At 45.9% G+C, this 17,441-nt stretch overlaps 1 protein-coding gene across 3 annotated transcripts in view; it reads right to left on the bottom strand.

Annotated features, from left to right (window-relative positions):
- The window catches only part of LOC133126743 (intermembrane lipid transfer protein VPS13B-like), a 303,636-nt gene that overhangs the window by 92,891 nt on the left and 193,304 nt on the right, over positions 1–17,441 (bottom strand). For all 3 annotated transcript variants that reach the window (XM_061239088.1, XM_061239080.1, XM_061239095.1), the window contains one exon: positions 3,974–4,177. In XM_061239088.1, coding sequence (XP_061095072.1) covers positions 3,974–4,177 — 204 coding nt within the window. The remainder of the gene's footprint in view (positions 1–3,973; positions 4,178–17,441) is intronic.

Raw genomic sequence — 17,441 nt, 5'->3', positions numbered from 1 at the left:
AAGTGCTGATTGGGCCAAGCCAAAGAGCGGACACATTCCTTCCACTGGCTGCTCAAATTCAATCCAGCTTGATCAAACTGTTCTCCAAATGCAGTCTTCAAAATCCATGTGTGCTCGCTGGATCCAACCTGAGAAATATTTCCATGAGGGGCATTTTCAACTCCCCACTCAAAGATGTCTCAGCTCCAAGGCTGGAATGGCTGTGAGGATCGTGTGAGGAGTTATTTGACAATTCTCTATTGGGAACACACCCTACTTGTATACACAAGAGCAAACTGAGACCTTAAAATATAAACTTTCCTCATTTCGCTAATGTTCATTCCCACAATCAAGTTATATTTGTGGGAACATTTGTAGGCAGTAAAACAAATATACAAGAGGGCTTTATAAGGTGGTGTTAATTGCCACATCTGCTGCTATTAAAACAATCAAACAGCATAGCTTCCAATATTTATGGTCGGCACAGGATTAGAAAGGCTGCTTTTCTAGGTGGCCCGGAGAATGGTGTTTAATGAATGTCAGTATCATATCATGTTCGTCTACACAAACGTACATGACCAATGGACCCCAAGGGATCATCGCCAGCAAACCCCCCCACCCCCCAACCCCCACCCCCACCCCCCCCACACCTCCCTTCAATAGAAGAGGAAAGGGAATCGAGCAGAGGTAAAAACCATACTCCAGGTGTTTTTTTTAGGTGAGAGAAAGGCTGTATCTTTTGATGCTTCTTTGAAAAATAATTTGTGTCATGTTTTCAGACACGGTGGCATGCATGGACAGGGCAGGGGTCGTGTGAAGCTCTGTTTCTCAAAAGCACACGGAGAGGTGTCGTGCCTCTCCCGAAGCGGCGAAGCCAAGGCTGGAATTTGGGTGAGGTGGGGGGGCTCTGAAGCACTTGCACCTCACAGGCAGAGGAGGAGGGAGGTTTGTGACAGCTAGAGAAAGGTGGAGAGCCTCACAGCTCCAAAACGGCGTGTCTCGGAGCTGGACTCCCGTGCTGTCACGAGGACAGATCCTGTCAGCGGGCTGGCGCGGGCGGAATTTCCTCACTAAACCTCAGGAAACGCACTGAGCTCCACGGGAGGGTTGACGACTACTGGAATTGGAAGCCAGGCGGTGAGCCTGCCAGCGTTCCACAGCCTGAGAAGATGAGACTGTGGCGAGAAGCAAGGAGTGAACTACGGAGTCCCGGCGTCACTCTGTATTAAGCCTCGTATGCTAGGCTACGGATAAATGGATAAACAGCATCACAAACTTGACTCCTTCGCATTCTGCGGCGCTCTAAATCACCCATTTAATTACAGAAACGGAGGCCTGGAACACACTGCCATCATTTTTCCTGCTGTGCCTCCAAGTCCCAGCTTGTCATATCCAATGGGGGGAACGCAACAGCTACTGGTGCTGATAAATTATGACGCACAAAAGCAAAAGTGTTTCAGTGCCATAAACATCTTAACAAGAGCACTTTAGTGCGACCACACAAACTACTTCTCCTGCAGTTAACGGAGCTGAATCGACTACACGTTGGCTTGTGAAGGGATTTAAGAACAATGGGCTTCTTCAGAAGGATCAGTGGAGCCCCACTCATACTAATAGTGAGGATTAGTATTACCTCGCCTGGCGGTCACGCTTGTATTGAGAACTTGAAGTGAGCAGCAGTGAGCGGTAAAGCCAGCGATGAAGAGTAGCGGGAGAAAAAGCAGAAGTCCTCACTTTCAATGCGCAATGATCAACTGAGCGTGAAGCACAAATCGAAGCTAAATGGCAATACCGGGATGACTCGTGCCTCTGAAATTCAAGACTCACCACTGTGTGTGCTACAGTGTAAAGCGCATGCTGCTGCCACGTGCAGATCTCAGATTGGATTAGAAGGTTGTTTTACTAAAAAAACACCAGGATTTTGATAAGAAAATCGTGAAAAAACCAACAGTATGGAATTTGTTTGGTAAATTGGTAGATTATAACCATTTATCTTTCATGAAACACAAAGATATGACAAGTTAGCCAGAAAACTAATTTTTCAAGTTGAATATTGGAAAGCATGCACAGTAAAACTGGTTATGGCCTTTAAGTATATGTAATGAACTAATCAATAGCAGGTGTGTCAGTAATGACCCGTCAATCCGATATGTCAGCACTCTGGCGCTTACTTTGCGAGAAGTAAAACTGGATTTGACTGCAGGCACTCCCCACTATTTTAACGAACAAACTAAAAAGCTAGATCCAAGTATCCCGCCGGCTGTCAAAACGGGGCTGCAATGTCAAAACATCGCTTCCTGTGCCGAAAACCAACCTTTGGTTTCCTGGCAACCAGATAAAGACCACCCATTGTCTCCTGCCATTCACTTGACCCGCTCTCACCCCCAATGAAATTTATGCACTGCCTAGCACTTAAGGCCCAGATGGGCAGTGGGGAATTCACTGATGTGACACGAGTTGAGCTATAGCTTCGCCCCCCTTCCACCAAATCTGCCAGTTTCTCAAGTAGCCCGATTCTGCCGCACAGTTCCGTATGAAAGAGCAACATGTCTGAAGTTATTGTTTATTGAGGCTGGATCCTGGATGGCAGGAGCTTTACGAGAACGTAAAGCAGCGCTCGCTCCAAGAAGGCAAGCTTTATGATCGTCCCTTGCTGTGATGGCTGCAGCCAGTCAAAAACAGGAAATCTTTGCTGCAAGGCCAAAGCTACTGGGGAGAGGGGGAAAATGGAGACTCGACATGGCAGAATTCCTTACGAGCTTCGATCCTGAACGCTTCCAGGAGCTCCCTGCGTTTTAGTGTATGTAACCACATTGTGACAGGCCCAACCTCCCAGCACTTTTATGGGCAGGTGTGTGTGTGTGTTTTGTGTGTGTGTGAGAACGTGTGTATGATGTGTCTGAAATGTGTAATGTGTGCATGATGTGTGAGTATATTTGTGTGTCTGTGTGTAAGCATGTATATGTATGTATGTGTGTGAGTATGCAGGAGAGGTCTAGCTTTGTTCTTTTTGTGTTCTGTTTGTGTCAGCAACCTGGGCATGCTTAGGATCAATCGGACCTGGGTGGCTTTTCTGTTGCTTTGCGTTCTTCTGAGGTTATTTTTAGTCAACGGGGGAACCAATCTGGAATTCTTGTCTCTGTGATTTTTGGGTCCACTCCTTTTCAAAACATAAGGGAAAAAAAGGGGTCTCCAGCCAAACAGACCGTTAAGCTCGTGCTTGTTTTAGCTCCTGGGTCCATAAAAATGACAGAGTTTGTAATTATGATATTCTGAAACGAAGCTGTTTGAAAAGGAATTAGCTGAATGATTACAAGTGTGTCCTGCGGTTGACTCTCGGAGAATGTGACTAACAGCAACAAGGGGATTAGCTCATGAAATGCACAAGGTGGAAAACAGGCAACTAACTTCACTGGGGCAGGGGGTGGGTGCCCAGCCAAGGTGTTGGATGGCTCATATTAATGCCAATTTCAAATGTTTTAACTGTAATATTTTAACTGAATGACTTTATTACTGTTTTTATATAGAATTTTAAGTGCATGATGACAACCCTCAGAGTCAAACCCAGTCCTGCTCTCTGCATGAAATAAAATCTCCAAATAATAAATAATAATTTGTTATTTAGTTGACGCTTTTATCCAAAATGACTTACAGTTGATCAGACTAAGCAGGGGACAATCCCCCCTGGGGCAAGGCAGGATTAAGGGCCTTGCTCAAGGGTCCAACAGATATGTGGCTACACAGGGCTTTAACCACCAACCTTCTGGGTCCCAGTCATGTACCTGAGCCACTTGGCTACAGCCTAGCGGTTGTCCACTACACATACAGTATAAAATACATTTCCCTTCAGCTTATAGGCTGATATGGCAAAATGAAAGCTGCATATAGAAGAGAAAAACAGGACCTCAGACACACAGTACAAGTTCTTGCTGGCATCGGTAGGCAGTGGCAGACCCCGTTGGTCTTGGGTGGTGATGGATGCGCTGTACTGTACCTGCTGGCCATGTTCCACTCCAGCGCGGGATTCTGGGAGTTACGCTCGCTCTCGGCCAGCCCGCCCCCCTTGGTCGCCTCCTTGTCGGGCTTCAGCTGCTCCCATTGGGCGGTGCCGATGTTGATGGACTGCAGGTCCAGCTGGTACTGCCGGTCCTCCACCTCGGAGCCCGGATCCCGCAGGATTCCCAGGTTTAGGGCGCGGCTAGGAGAGGGGTGAGGGGAGAGGGGAGAGGGAAGAGTCGCCAAGTTTAGCCAAGGAGGTTTCAATCAACAGGCAGCCACCTTATGCAGCCACCTTCCAAAACTTCATGCGCTGCGATTTTAAACATGGACCACACACAAAGGCATGGGAATTGCATAACCAAGACAATGACATATTCAGATGTTTTTATGGAAACAATGACTTGTCCATTCACATGATTTCTGCCCCCCCCCCACCAAGCTTTCCCGGAGGTATTCTGCCAGCGTAACTCAACGCCATACGCACATAGTCACACGGTCGCACAATCTGAAATTACACGTGCCGCTTCTCCCGCATGCGATGGCCATTACCCGCAATTGAAACCCTTTAAGGTCAGGCCACTGTCGCTCAGGGGCACAGACTGCAGAGAGGAAATGCCGCCGGCACGGAGAGGCTAAATTCCGCTTGGTGAGCGCGGCGTTTGCGGTACACAGACTTCACTGCGGCCGGGAGCAGCAGCTGCCCCACAGACTCCAAGCAGCAGCTCAAGCGCCACAATCAATTGCGTCCAAGACGAGGCAGCTGCTTTTCAAACTCAACGCTAACCACCAAGTTTGTGTGTAACGTGGGCTGGCTTTTTCGCGTGTTTGGATAAACCGTCGCTGCCAGTTTTTCTTTCGCCCTGAAACAAGCGGCAGTCTTTGCAAAACCAACCAGACATGACAATATATGCAAGAGCATGAGGCCATGCTAGTAACGTTGCAAGCAGCATGTTATTGCACGGATATTAAAACATTTTAAAACATGGTTTAGCAGATGGCTGGCGAACAAGCGCACTTTAGTGCTGATTTATGACCGAATTAAAAACCCTGGCAGCATCCAAGGTGGATAAATAACATGGTCCTAAGGTGAAATAATTAGCCTAATAAAGGTTTTGATCTATACCAAGTTATCATTAGCTGTAAGCGGTGTTTAGCGTTCCCAGACAGAGCGGTAGTCCGGGCTCCGTTCGCTCCGCGGCGAAGGGGTGTGGCCGTTACATACGGAGCCTTGAGCGCATAGACGCCTGGGCTGTCAGATCGGTACATTTCCCCCGAGTTAAGTGAGCTACCACGAGAGATCGGGCTCCGTTAAACAATGATGTCATTATTTTGCTTTCGCCAGCAACGGGAATCAGAAATGACGTCAGGGCCCGCTCAGTTATGATATGTTTATTTGTCTTGTTGAATTCGAACGAGGGCTTAAATGCTGTAAACAAGGGCTCAGAATGGCAACAGATGTTGTGACAGCATCAAGTAGTTTTATTTGTTTCGGCTATGTGGCGGAAATTTTCATATACAATTTCCTTGTTTAGTAACATGGAGAAAAGTCATTACCAAACCGAAATGTTATTATAATAACTCTACAAAAGCAGTAAGCGTTGGAGATCAGAGGTGCCTTTAACTGGCTTTGCTGACATATAAACAGCATCACCAGATTCTTAAATAGGTTGTGGAAGCCTCCATTTCTCTGTCAATGACCGGAGTGTGACTTTGTAATGTTTCAAAGAGCTGCACCAGCTTTGAAAGATTTTTTTTATTGGATTAAGAATGTTAGTTTCAATAAACATGCTGATGAAATTTCATATGCCACAGAAACCTCACATAGCATATTTAGCTGTGTCAATTTATTTTTCATCTTATTTGTATTTTTAAACTACTTCTCGGGAGTTTCCCATATTTCTAAGGCCAGAGTAATCACAAATAGATCAACATTATCAAGCAAGGATAAAGGCACTGAATTAATATGAAAATGAAAGAAATGTGGGCCCCATTTCCAAAAATTAGTTTAAAATATAAGTTACTCAGTAATACAGCAAAATTACAGGTTTCTCTTATACATACAGGGATAAACATACAAGGACGTGCATTTTGATATTTCAAGCATACACCACCAAGCTATTTATATAAAAAATTATTATAAAAATCCAGGAGAGCCTGCATGCACTGACGCATGCACAGATGCACACGCACACACAAACATACGAAACTGAACTAGAAACAAAAATATCAGGTGGATCCCACCCTCTCAGTGTGTGCGCCTGGGTAATACAGAAAATATATATTAAAAAGGGAGAATGAGCCATAAATGACACGTGTGTTCAGATGAAGAACGAGAGTCTTCAACATGAGAAACTGGCTTGGCCCTTGTTCTTGAGCCAAACCTTTTTTTTTTTTTAATTGCAGGAAAAGACCACAAAAACATTATTTTTTACAACTAAATTCTGCTATTTATAAAAACGGATCAAAAGCAAGGCAGTAAGAACACTCGGTCTCGTGCCAACGGAACTATTTCCTTGCCTGAACATTTCTATCTTGATACAATTTAAAACCCCAAATTTAGCTCCAACAAACCAAGGAACGTATTTCACATCACATTTGAAATTAGAGGCCTGTGTTCTTGTCTAATTTATTTTTTGCTGCAAGCTTATTTTCTTGATTGGATATGTGGGCCCACAAGGTATACAGATTAAACATGACAATAAATATAGCAAGCCACATCAGATAACAGCACTTAAAGGACACCATGTTGGAAATATGGCTACTCATTTTTTAGTTTTTACCAACACCTCAGTAGTGAGGTTTCTAGTTCAATAACTACTTTACTTGCCATTTTAGAATTTGGGTTTCTTTCAGGTATATCTGTGGACATCAAATAAGATGACCCTGTTATCTGTGAATAAACTGTATTCTGTTCATATACATTTTTAATTTTTTTGTAAAATAATGCGCTTGGGGGTTTCCGTTCCTACATAACAAAACACAAATAACTGCCTGGAGCTCACTTCACCTCTGAGTGGCACATGAGTGGGACTTGCAAAACACCTCCTGGACTACCAAGGATAGATTCATCCAGATCTGTGAACTTCATTCCTGGTCCTGAAGAGCCGCAGGGTCTGCTGGTTTTAGTTTTTGCCTTAATTGCAGCAACCAGTTCAGACCCAAGAAACCAGGTAAGGTGAGTTAACTGTGTAATCTACTGCTTTCATTGATCAATTCAGTGCTGAGTAATAACGAAAGCCAGCACACCCTGCAGCTCTCCAGGACCAGGAATGAAGACCACTGCTCCAGACAGTCAAATTCACCCAGCAAGTATCTCCAGCATAAGCCAGAGAGAGAGACTGATGGCCTCCCTCTCCACATACAGAGGTCTGCAGGGTTAACCGCGGTTCAAGAGAATAAAATAAACCGCTGCCGGCTGTGGTGCAGAGTTATGGGAGGGCCGCGCTAGGCTCTGTTCGTTCCCAGCTGGGTTCCCGCGGGCCGTGCGAAACAACCCCCGGTGCCGGGCCCTGGGGGCCCTGGGGGCAGGAAGCATCGGGGTAATACCAGCCCGGTAGCTTCTGGATCCCGTCACACTACCCCCTGAACCTGCTCCCTGGACCCACAGCTCCCTCTGTTTCCCCCAGCAATGAAACGCAACACACGTCTGGCAAAACGCAGCAGGCTACCGAGTGCGCCTCTCGGCCTGCGAAATGTACACAGCCGGAGTGGAAATTTAATTTAGAAGTTGGTTTAATTTAGTTAAGTCACGTTAAACGCCCGCCTCGCACAGTCGTGTCATTCTTCGCGAGTGCGATATGTTCTTTGTCCACCGCCGCGAAGAGCGCTGTATATTTTGAATAAAACGGATACACTTACATTCATGCATGCCGAAAATACCTTCTGCTATGTTGTAAGCCTGTTTGTTTTTTTAACCCCCCCCCCCCCCCGCCCTCCCTGAACAGTGTATGAGGTTTTGCCTGTACACTTAAACTGCTGCAAAAAATTCTTCCCTCTGTGGTTTCAACAAGGTGACACACAGGCTGCAGGAAGGGACCTCAGATCAGACCAGGGTTCAGACGTGCGGTTCAATGTATTTTTTTGCTTTTTTTAAAAAAAGATATCCCCCTATGATGCTTTTATCCACAGCAACTGACTTAGATAATCAGGAGACAATCCCCCCCTGGAGCAATGTGGGGTTAAAGGGCCTTGCTCAAGGATCCAACAGCTGTGTGGAACTTTTGTGGCTACACCCACACCGGGGATTGAACCACCGACCTTGCAGGTCATGCACCTTTTCCCCAGTTTTCAAAAGTCCAAGTCATCTTCCAATACGCATGCTGCCTGTTGCTCTGTTTGAATACTGGGCTCAGCCACCTCTTACGGCCCAACCTCTCCCATGGAGCATGGGGGCACAGTTGGACCACAACCTTAAACTAATTTAGTCCATAATCACAATACAAAAAAACACTTATAAAAAAATAAAAAATAACTGAATAAAAAAACTGAAAAACTGCACAATATCACTCAGCTGAAACTATAAAAACAAACCAGTCAAAAAAACAAAACAACAACAGGTCTTAAAAAGGCACCTTCAAAACTGCCTCTCCCAAAGTCTCTTCCAAACAGTCTCTCCCTAACAGCAGAAGCTTCCAAATGTATCCTTTTCTGCAGCTGAACACAATCAACAATCAATTAGACAATTAATCAGCTGCACCTGAAGGAACCAGCCACATACATACAGGGGGACGTAACACCACCGGACACAGGAAGACCACAGGTGCTGAATAGACCTGAGGGTTTTTACTGAGCAATGAAGCAGGGAACAGTCTACCGAGGAGAACCTCTCCCTCCATAGCCTAAGGAGGACCACTGCACTGAGAATTAGTGCTTTCACAAGATAGACAACCTGGAAGCCCAACACAAAACTCTGGAAAGACAGGCTATTTAAGACATGACGGCTACAATGCTAGCCAGCATTCAACATGCTGTGATAATGCTTTCTTTATATTGGCACTAGCCCGGGCGGTCGACAGCACCACAGAGTGTGCGCAGCTCTGGTACAGCAGGCCTCTGCAGCCTTCCAGCACAGCCCCAGCCAGGCCTAAGCCCCCTGGGAGCGCGAACGCTGGATCCAGCTACCACCGGACACTTAGGGGCACCGTTACGGAATATGATTCATGAAACCTGCGATTACTGAGGAAGTCAAGAACCCAACCCGGCGGTGGTCCTCTCCAAATTGCCTGAGCTCTTCCGACTTCTGAACAGCAGGTTCAGTGAGATTTATTGCAGCAGTCAAATCCAATTACACTTAATTTGCATCTGCAATTACAGTAATTAGAGCCGGGGATTTGAGTGTTGAATGGAGCACTTGGAACTCGACGGGAGATGAACGTTTATGGGGTAGGATGAGTCGGCGAAACGGAGTCGAAGCGTCAGATGCCAAGCTGCGCCCCCCCCTCTTCCTCATAGCAGGTGCAGAGGGATTCTGGGAAACTTCCCTGAAGAAAGGCTCGCACAGAAGTTGGTGGCTAAAGCCTGGCAAGAGAAAGGGCTTAAAAAAGCACTGATGCTGTCCAATCACACAGCCACATGACATTTACACCCGTTCACCGGATTATGGGATTTAATTACCAATGAGAAACCATGCAAGGGAAGCACTTTGACTTGGGGGCTCCTAGCCACAATTAATCACATTAAAACTACAAAAGAACAAAAATTGGGATAAGAGTAAAGCAGGAAAATACTAAAAGCGGGAGCCCCCGGGATTGAACTAGATGCTCATTCGAAGTGCGGGTTGAGCCCTAAGTCCCTGAGTTAAATCATTACCCAACTATTGCTGGCAGTCCGTAGGGGAGGGACAACGGAGTGCTACCAGAGGTTATCAGTTAGTGAGTTTTGATGATCAGTGCTAGCTCTCCTGTAGCACACTGTGTCTTCGAGTGCAGAAAGGTCATGTGTAGAGAGTGCACATGCTCAACTGCAGGACTCCCTGTGAGGGTGCGTGTGAAGGAGCGGCAAAAAAAGAGGTGCTACTGTAATGTAGAAAAAGGAGGAAGACTCGTTTTAAAATTGAATACACACATACTGCAAATGTACTCTGGAGGAAAGAGGAAACTGGAAAAGGTTTGGGTAATGGAGCCAACTCAGTAATCTAAAGGTTCACATCTGTGTGACAGTGACAGTATTCACAGCTAAGGTACAGCACACATGTGTACAGCGCAAGTCATCACCATGGGGATGGACGAGAAACCGTGGATTCACATGTTAAAATAATCCTCTACAGGAAGCCGAGACCATTAAATTATTCACATTATGAAATAAACGGTCGTATCGGTTTCTGCCACGGATCTCCTCCGGGAGAACGGTATTAATTAGGCTGATTACAGTTTAAAGACATTTGTGGTTGTCAATTAAGTCATATTTACACGAGATGGAATGGGCAAAAATTACCTTTATATACAAGGCCTGTTAATTCTGCTGTTGAGAAAGAGGACCAAAATCTCCAGTCCCTGACAGTGGGGAAACCAAACAGACAAAGAAGCAAGGGGGAAGGGCTTTTGTTTATACAGTAATGGTGTATACTAAAAGTCACTGTTTGCACTTTGATTTCAACATCTTAATTGCAGAAATCATTTATTTTCGACGTAGTTTACATGTCAGAATAGCTTGGTTATAAACATGGCATTCTGACCATACTGGTTCTGAAGACACCAACATGTGGTTGTCTCCACCCCAGCCGGAGATAAAAATCTTAATATAATTTACAGGCTCGCTTAAAACATTTTAACAGCTTTGCTATTGTGCTGTAATTCTGTCCCCCCCCCCACCTCTACCCCCCCCCCCCAAGTGCCGTTTTCAGGAAAAATAAGGCAGGGTCCCATAAAAAGCCTCATCCTGACTCGACTTCGGCCATCAATCCAAATCAAACAGTCCCAATACTGGACAAAAAAAAAGCGGAGGAATTTCACTCTGGCAGCCAAATGACCACGTTTGAGACAAAGCCTACGCCGCAACATTGAGGCATTGTTTCTAAAACAGCGCAGGATTGGCCGGCTGCTTTCATTCACTGCGCTCCGGTAGCGGCCGTACCATCGAGCTGGCGCTGTCCCTCTGCTGCGGACCAGAGCAGGTAGCACACCAACACAGCACATTCTTGGGTAATGACAAGAGTCATTCGCTGGAAAAGCGCTAAACATGCTAAACATCTGCAACGTATTTGCAGAGAATGTCCTGGACCTTCTGTGGCCAGCAATGAATTGATTTTGCAGTGTTCAACGGGGCAAGGCATTCACACTGTTTCTGTGAAACTATTAGACACAATAAAGTTCAGGTTTGAAAGTAAATACACGTAGAGAGGATTAAAAATAAGGTCAGTGAATGACAACCGTGCCTACATTTGGCTTTTTTATGGCACCTGGACATTACTGCTAACAGCAGAAGAGGAGCTCCTCCGTGGTGTTTCTCCCATTCTGGCTGGGCCCACGGTATCCTGGCTCAGCACAGCACAGTCCCCCAGAAACATCCTGTTCTGAAGCAGCTCCCACAAGAAATAAGGAGGGTTTAGTTATTCTGAAATCACTTCCTTCCTGAAGAGCACACACGGTGTGCGTTTGCCTGCTGCAGACTGGCATGAATTTGCTTTCAGAAAACATGCCAGGCAGCATTTGGGAGCGCAGGCCTTGATGCTGAGGTGTGAGGGAAACTTCCTGGAGCCGATTGGAAACAGACCCCACCCCACCGAAACGCACAGGACGTGTGCTGGTGATGTAATCTCACCGCCATTACTAATTGGAAAAAGCTTATCTTTAATTAATCGTTAAGCACATGTATGGAACAGATTATTCCCAACTGGCTTTTGAGAGAAGAAACATGGCAGGGGTCTGGAATGCCCTCAGATACAGTCGTTTTTATCATTCAGATCGGCCTAAAGTGGAACAGGCACATACCTCAATGCTACTTAAAACACTAATTAAAGGAAAATAATCCTCCTTCAGGATTCCAGCCCCACTGCTGCTATCGGCATGCTGGTCGCCAACTCGACTGCTCCGATTGGCTATGCCAGAACCGAGTCTCCAACAAAGATGTACGATTGGCCGAGAGCAGGGTCATATTACGCGTAACGCAGCTTTGAGAGGACTGACGCACACAGAGAGCTGCGGGTCGCCGGCGTGTCTAAAGCGTGGGCAGACGATCCAAATATGACAAACAGATGCGGTATCCAGGAAAACATGTTGCTCCATCAGATGGCAAGTGACAGATTCAACTATAGGACACAAACAATGCTGCCTCCCAAAACTTTCTCTGTACCCTGGTCAAGACAAACAGGGGATGGCGGGGTGTTCCCTCTTTACGATCTCAGCTACAATCAAAGCAATTATGCTGACTTGACAAGTAACCCCTTGATTTACTTTTTCCTATAAATTTTTGAAGGCGTGTACCAGATAGGAGTGTGTTTTATGGCCCTGTAAAATTAAGGCCACTTTATGGATCCAACATCATGATGCACTACTGTTTTTTTTCTCTTTATAACTGATTAAACGGTTCAATATTGCACACAACTGTAAGGTCTGGATCCGATTAAGTGTACGCTGGACTAATCTGAAGTGCATTCTCGATGATGCTGTGGGGAGCTAATTTTATCAGAGAAAGACCAATGCCGGGTCCAGCTATTTGAAGTTGATTAGAAGATACTCCAAACCAATTATTAGTTAGGCCAAATATTTTAAGAAAAAAGATTACATCAAAGATGTGTCCTATTTGGATAGATAGTACAGTATGAGGGCATTGTTTGTGAACAACGTGCAAGAAAATGGCCACCATTTTAGATTAGATTAACTAAAGTTACAGTATGAGTGGACAAGCTGCACGAACATGTAATCGGATCGCTAAAACAGTAGATCTTTCCCCTCACCCACACGTTTCTTGACCTTAAAAAACATCTCGTACTAATTCAAATTTCCTTCCAATAAACAAAACTAAATGAAACTAAATACAATGAATTAGAACTGGAAGCTCCCCGCATAATGGAATTCAAAGCGCATGTTTAAATCACCGGATTTCTGAGTCAGGATTCAAAGATATTTGAGGGCTTTGAAGCCAATGAACTGCCCAAGACAACAAGTTTTAACCACTTTCTCATGAGATAATGTCCAATTAAATTCATGTCAGCAAGGAAGACACAGTAAAAATAATTCAAATAATCTGTGGTACAGATGCATCCGACATCAGCTAATTCTTCCTTCCCAGAATGCCTTTTGCGTGCGTTTATAATTTTGAGGGGAATCGAGCCGCTTGCAAACTGTCAAGTATACACAGTGACATTTCTACACAAGAGATATCCTTTCACTTCTTATTAAAATATCTTGTTCCGTGTTGAAACGCACAGTGACAAAACAAACGGTGACCAGGGAGAGGTGAATTAAAAAACAAGAAAAAATAAATTAATATCCAACCACTGGACAAACAGAAAAAAGAAGAACAATGTTTTTGGCGGATCACCCGTTTACATGGAGGGTGTGCCTGGTCACCGCAGGCCAAATGATGCACAATGGACACTGAATGGCTTACTGTGACGCTCAAAGCAGACACTATTACAGGGACAATAAACAGGCCTTTTTAAGCACGGGCTAAGTTGGTACCGCACACGGTTTCAATAGCCAGACCCAAGCATGTGACTTTTTGTGTGTCTGCGAGAGTCTGGGAGCAGAAGACGATCACTAACACTTGGACGGTAATACTCCCCATGATGAACGAATTATATTCAATAACAACATGAAAATGTCCGCTCCGACCACGCAGCCCCGCGGTACAGAGCAGTTAAAAAGGAAGTCCCCTGCCGGGCAGTCGCTGGCAGACCGCAGCTCTGAACACACGTCGCTGTGCGCGCTGGGCACTCGAACGGCACGATGCGAACATCACACGGGTTACCGGCCCCCGAACGAGAGCGCTCCAACGACGAGGGGGGAAAACACAGAGCGCTCGAATATCAAAAGCGCACATCAAACTCGGGGTGGGGAATAAAAAAAAATGTTCGTGAGAAAGAATGAACAGCCATTAAAAGTGCTGTCCTGGTTTTATTATCGAGCGGCGGTACACCGGCGGACCCTCTGGCCGTGAAACGCTCAAGCGTTCAGAGACACTGCGGAGGGAACGGGGCACTCCGGTCCGTCTGTGGAAGCGGGCAGGCGGTCGGGAGGCTTGGGTAGATGGTAGCTGAACTTCTGCCGAGCGCAAAGGCCGTTCAGTAAACATCGCACGTGAAAAGAATTACTGGAGATCACATATCACAATGTTCCGACATGAAGCTTCCTTCCTGAGAGCAGCGTGGCAGGAAATGCGCTACAGAAGCGCAGGGCTGACCAGGCGGGGCAGAGTAAACACGCGGCTCCTTTTGGGCTGTGCGGCGGTACTGGGCCAGCGACCATGCGCGGGCGGGAGGGCCGGCAGGGAGCCCGGGGTGACAACAGTCCCAGGTGAACCAGATTTGACTGGACCATGTCCAGTTGGACCGGAGTGGGCTCCGTTCCTCAGTTAAATTCATCCAGCCTGCTCCGCTGCATGTTTAAACCATGGTGCAACAAGGGAGGCCATCTTAGAACAACCTGGAGAACAAAAGTGGGGAGGCAATGCAATGGACTGGGTGTGTGCAACCAATCATAGCTAAGTAGGATGATAAGTAAGACATAGTTGTAAGCTCAAACTTGTAGGATAGTACATTTCCAGTATAGCATTGTGCTATAGCATCTGTATGTCCCACACTGCAGCTGATGACAATACGTGTTTAACTCAATGGAAGACATGCTAATGAGCTTTCAGCTGGCTAAGTCAGCAAAGATGAACTCTTTTAAAGCAGGCCAGGCCTACGGCAACTGGGAAGCTGCAGTGGTGGAGGCACAGCCAAAGATAGGGTGGGCTTAAGTGAGGGTTCTCTGGGCAGCAACTGCATCAATTTGTCCCAACGACTCACCCCCTGTCCACAGACTACCATCAGTTTGGTCCACATCAAACATTTGCCTCACATTTGCTATCCAGCTGTATGGTATGGGTCACAGTGCGGAAGAGTGTGAAATTCACAGGTTCGACCTACAGCAGTCTCCCTGAAACGAATCACCTTGCGGCTTTAGGCCAACAAAGCTCCGACTAAAGGAAGGAAAACCCCTGAAAACAAAGCTTCTGCGGTGAACTAACAACCCACCCAGTACAAGCACATGGCTCCAGAAACCGCCAACGATAAAACACCGACATTTGCAGAGTCACGCTCTAAAGCAGATAAAAAGGTAGCTTTGAGGATTGGAACCTCGACGAAAAGGAAGACAAACAGGAGCCCCCGCTCTTAGAAGCTTCCAGCGCCTCCCTCTCCGGGCGTCTCAGCGGACGGGGACACTGGCAGGATGAAAGCCCTCAGGGTCCCTGGCCTTTGGGTTCCTTTCCGCGCTCTCTCCCCCGCTGCACCCGCCGTGATCAAAGGCCCGTAGCCTGCGACGTGAACGCCAGCCCGTGCTCCGACGTACACATGTGGCCACGCTTGCGACTGTATACATTCGTAATTACGCTTAGGGTGGGTGGGCAATGGATTACGTTTCCTAATCTGCGCGGAAACATCCTTTAGGTATCCTTTTCACGAAGGGCCCATTTGTCAAACTTGATTATACGTGAGGTATCTTTATATTTGAGAGCTCTCTTTCCGGGTGCACTGTCTGTTTGGATAGATGAAGATGCATTTGGGGTTGAGCAGCGCGCCGTTTCTTGGCCCCACACGTGTGTCTCGTTAAGGGAGTGTTGATCGGGGGGTTCGAGGAGGGAGGGGGGGGTTTGCATGTGAAAGTGATGCTGGTTTGGCAGCACAGTAGGAGAGAGCCACGCTGCAAACTGAGAAATGTACGAAAACACACTCTCACGCCCATACACATGGCTACACGCACAGAGAACTACACACGTATGCACTCTCTCACACACTAGAGAAATATACAAATACACTCTCACGCCCATACACATGGCTACACGCACAGAGAACTACACACGTATGCACTCTCTCACACACGAGAGAAATATATAAATACACTCTCACGCCCGTACACACATGGTTACATGCACAGAGAACTTCACACGTATGCACTCTCTCACACACGAGAGAAATATACAAATACACTCTCACGCCCGTACACACATGGTTACATGCACAGAGAACTACACACGTATGCACTCTTTCAAGCACTAGAGACATATACAAAAACACACTCCCACGCACGTGCACACACACACACACACACACACACACACACACACACACACACAGAAATATACACAAATACACTCACACATTCACAGAAATATTCAAACAGTGTCAAGTGCGTACACACACAGGGCGGCAGAAACATACACATACTGTTTACACTCACTCACACAGTGATACACACTCTCATACAGTATATCCATGAAAAACACACACACACACACACACACACACACAAACACAGACACACACATATACACGCAGACACACGCTTACACATATACACCGAGACGCAGGCACGCAGACACGCCCGCACGCACAAACGCATGCGCACACACACACACACTCTGGGGTGAGGGTGGCCCAGGCCGCAGGAACTTTGAGTCCCTACGTGGAACACTGTGCTCTCTCAACATGTGCCTCTCAGCGGGAGAGCCATCAAACCATTTTCCTTTGAACACAATCAAGTGGCTTTAAAAAGCCAATAATACCACCGTATTAACCCACATGATCTGAGCAGGATTTCACAAACAATGTATCCAGTTCTCAAAAGATTTACTAGATTCCAAAGAGAGAAAAAAAATGGGAACGAACAATAGCACTTTGACTGTCATCGTTATCGTAATTGTGGACAATTGGGACTTGCGGTTGGACTTTCTGTTACGGGGAACGCAATGATATCTAGCAAAAGATATTTGTTGGAGATCATGAGTTTTGTGTAATTAAAGTTGTGTAATGGGATCCACTCATGTGTACATAACAATCAAGTCCAGAACTCCAGAGAGGCTGCTGGGACAGAACTATCCAGACATCCAATCAGCGCTTAGACTGACAGATAAAAACATTTCATATTTTTAACTTGATACAGCTTGATTCTGGCCTAAATGGAATATACATTTCTATGCAAAAATAGCTTGCATGTATGTAACAAATAAACCACAAGCCATGCAGTTTTCATCCAAGCCATGGTGTGTACATATACACATATTCAGTTATACTAAGTAAATACACTATATTAATTACAGATTAATACTTCACTCTGATTGGTTGAACATGCACATAGTGCATCTTCCCAGTATAGCCACTGCAATATGCAAACCATTAAATTATGAGAACCTTCCCATGAATCTGTCATTACATCACAATACTCGTTCAATGTTACCATGGAAATGAATTTAATTATGTCAAAACAAGATTATGAGTTCTGGTACAACATAAGCAATCTTCGGGGTGGCATTTAGACTTTTAT

The sequence above is a fragment of the Conger conger genome, chromosome 1 (genome assembly GCF_963514075.1).
Source record: "Conger conger chromosome 1, fConCon1.1, whole genome shotgun sequence".
Lineage (NCBI taxonomy): Eukaryota > Metazoa > Chordata > Actinopteri > Anguilliformes > Congridae > Conger > Conger conger.
The sequence above is the reverse complement of the archived record's forward strand: the minus strand, read 5'-3'. Positions and strand labels throughout refer to the sequence as shown.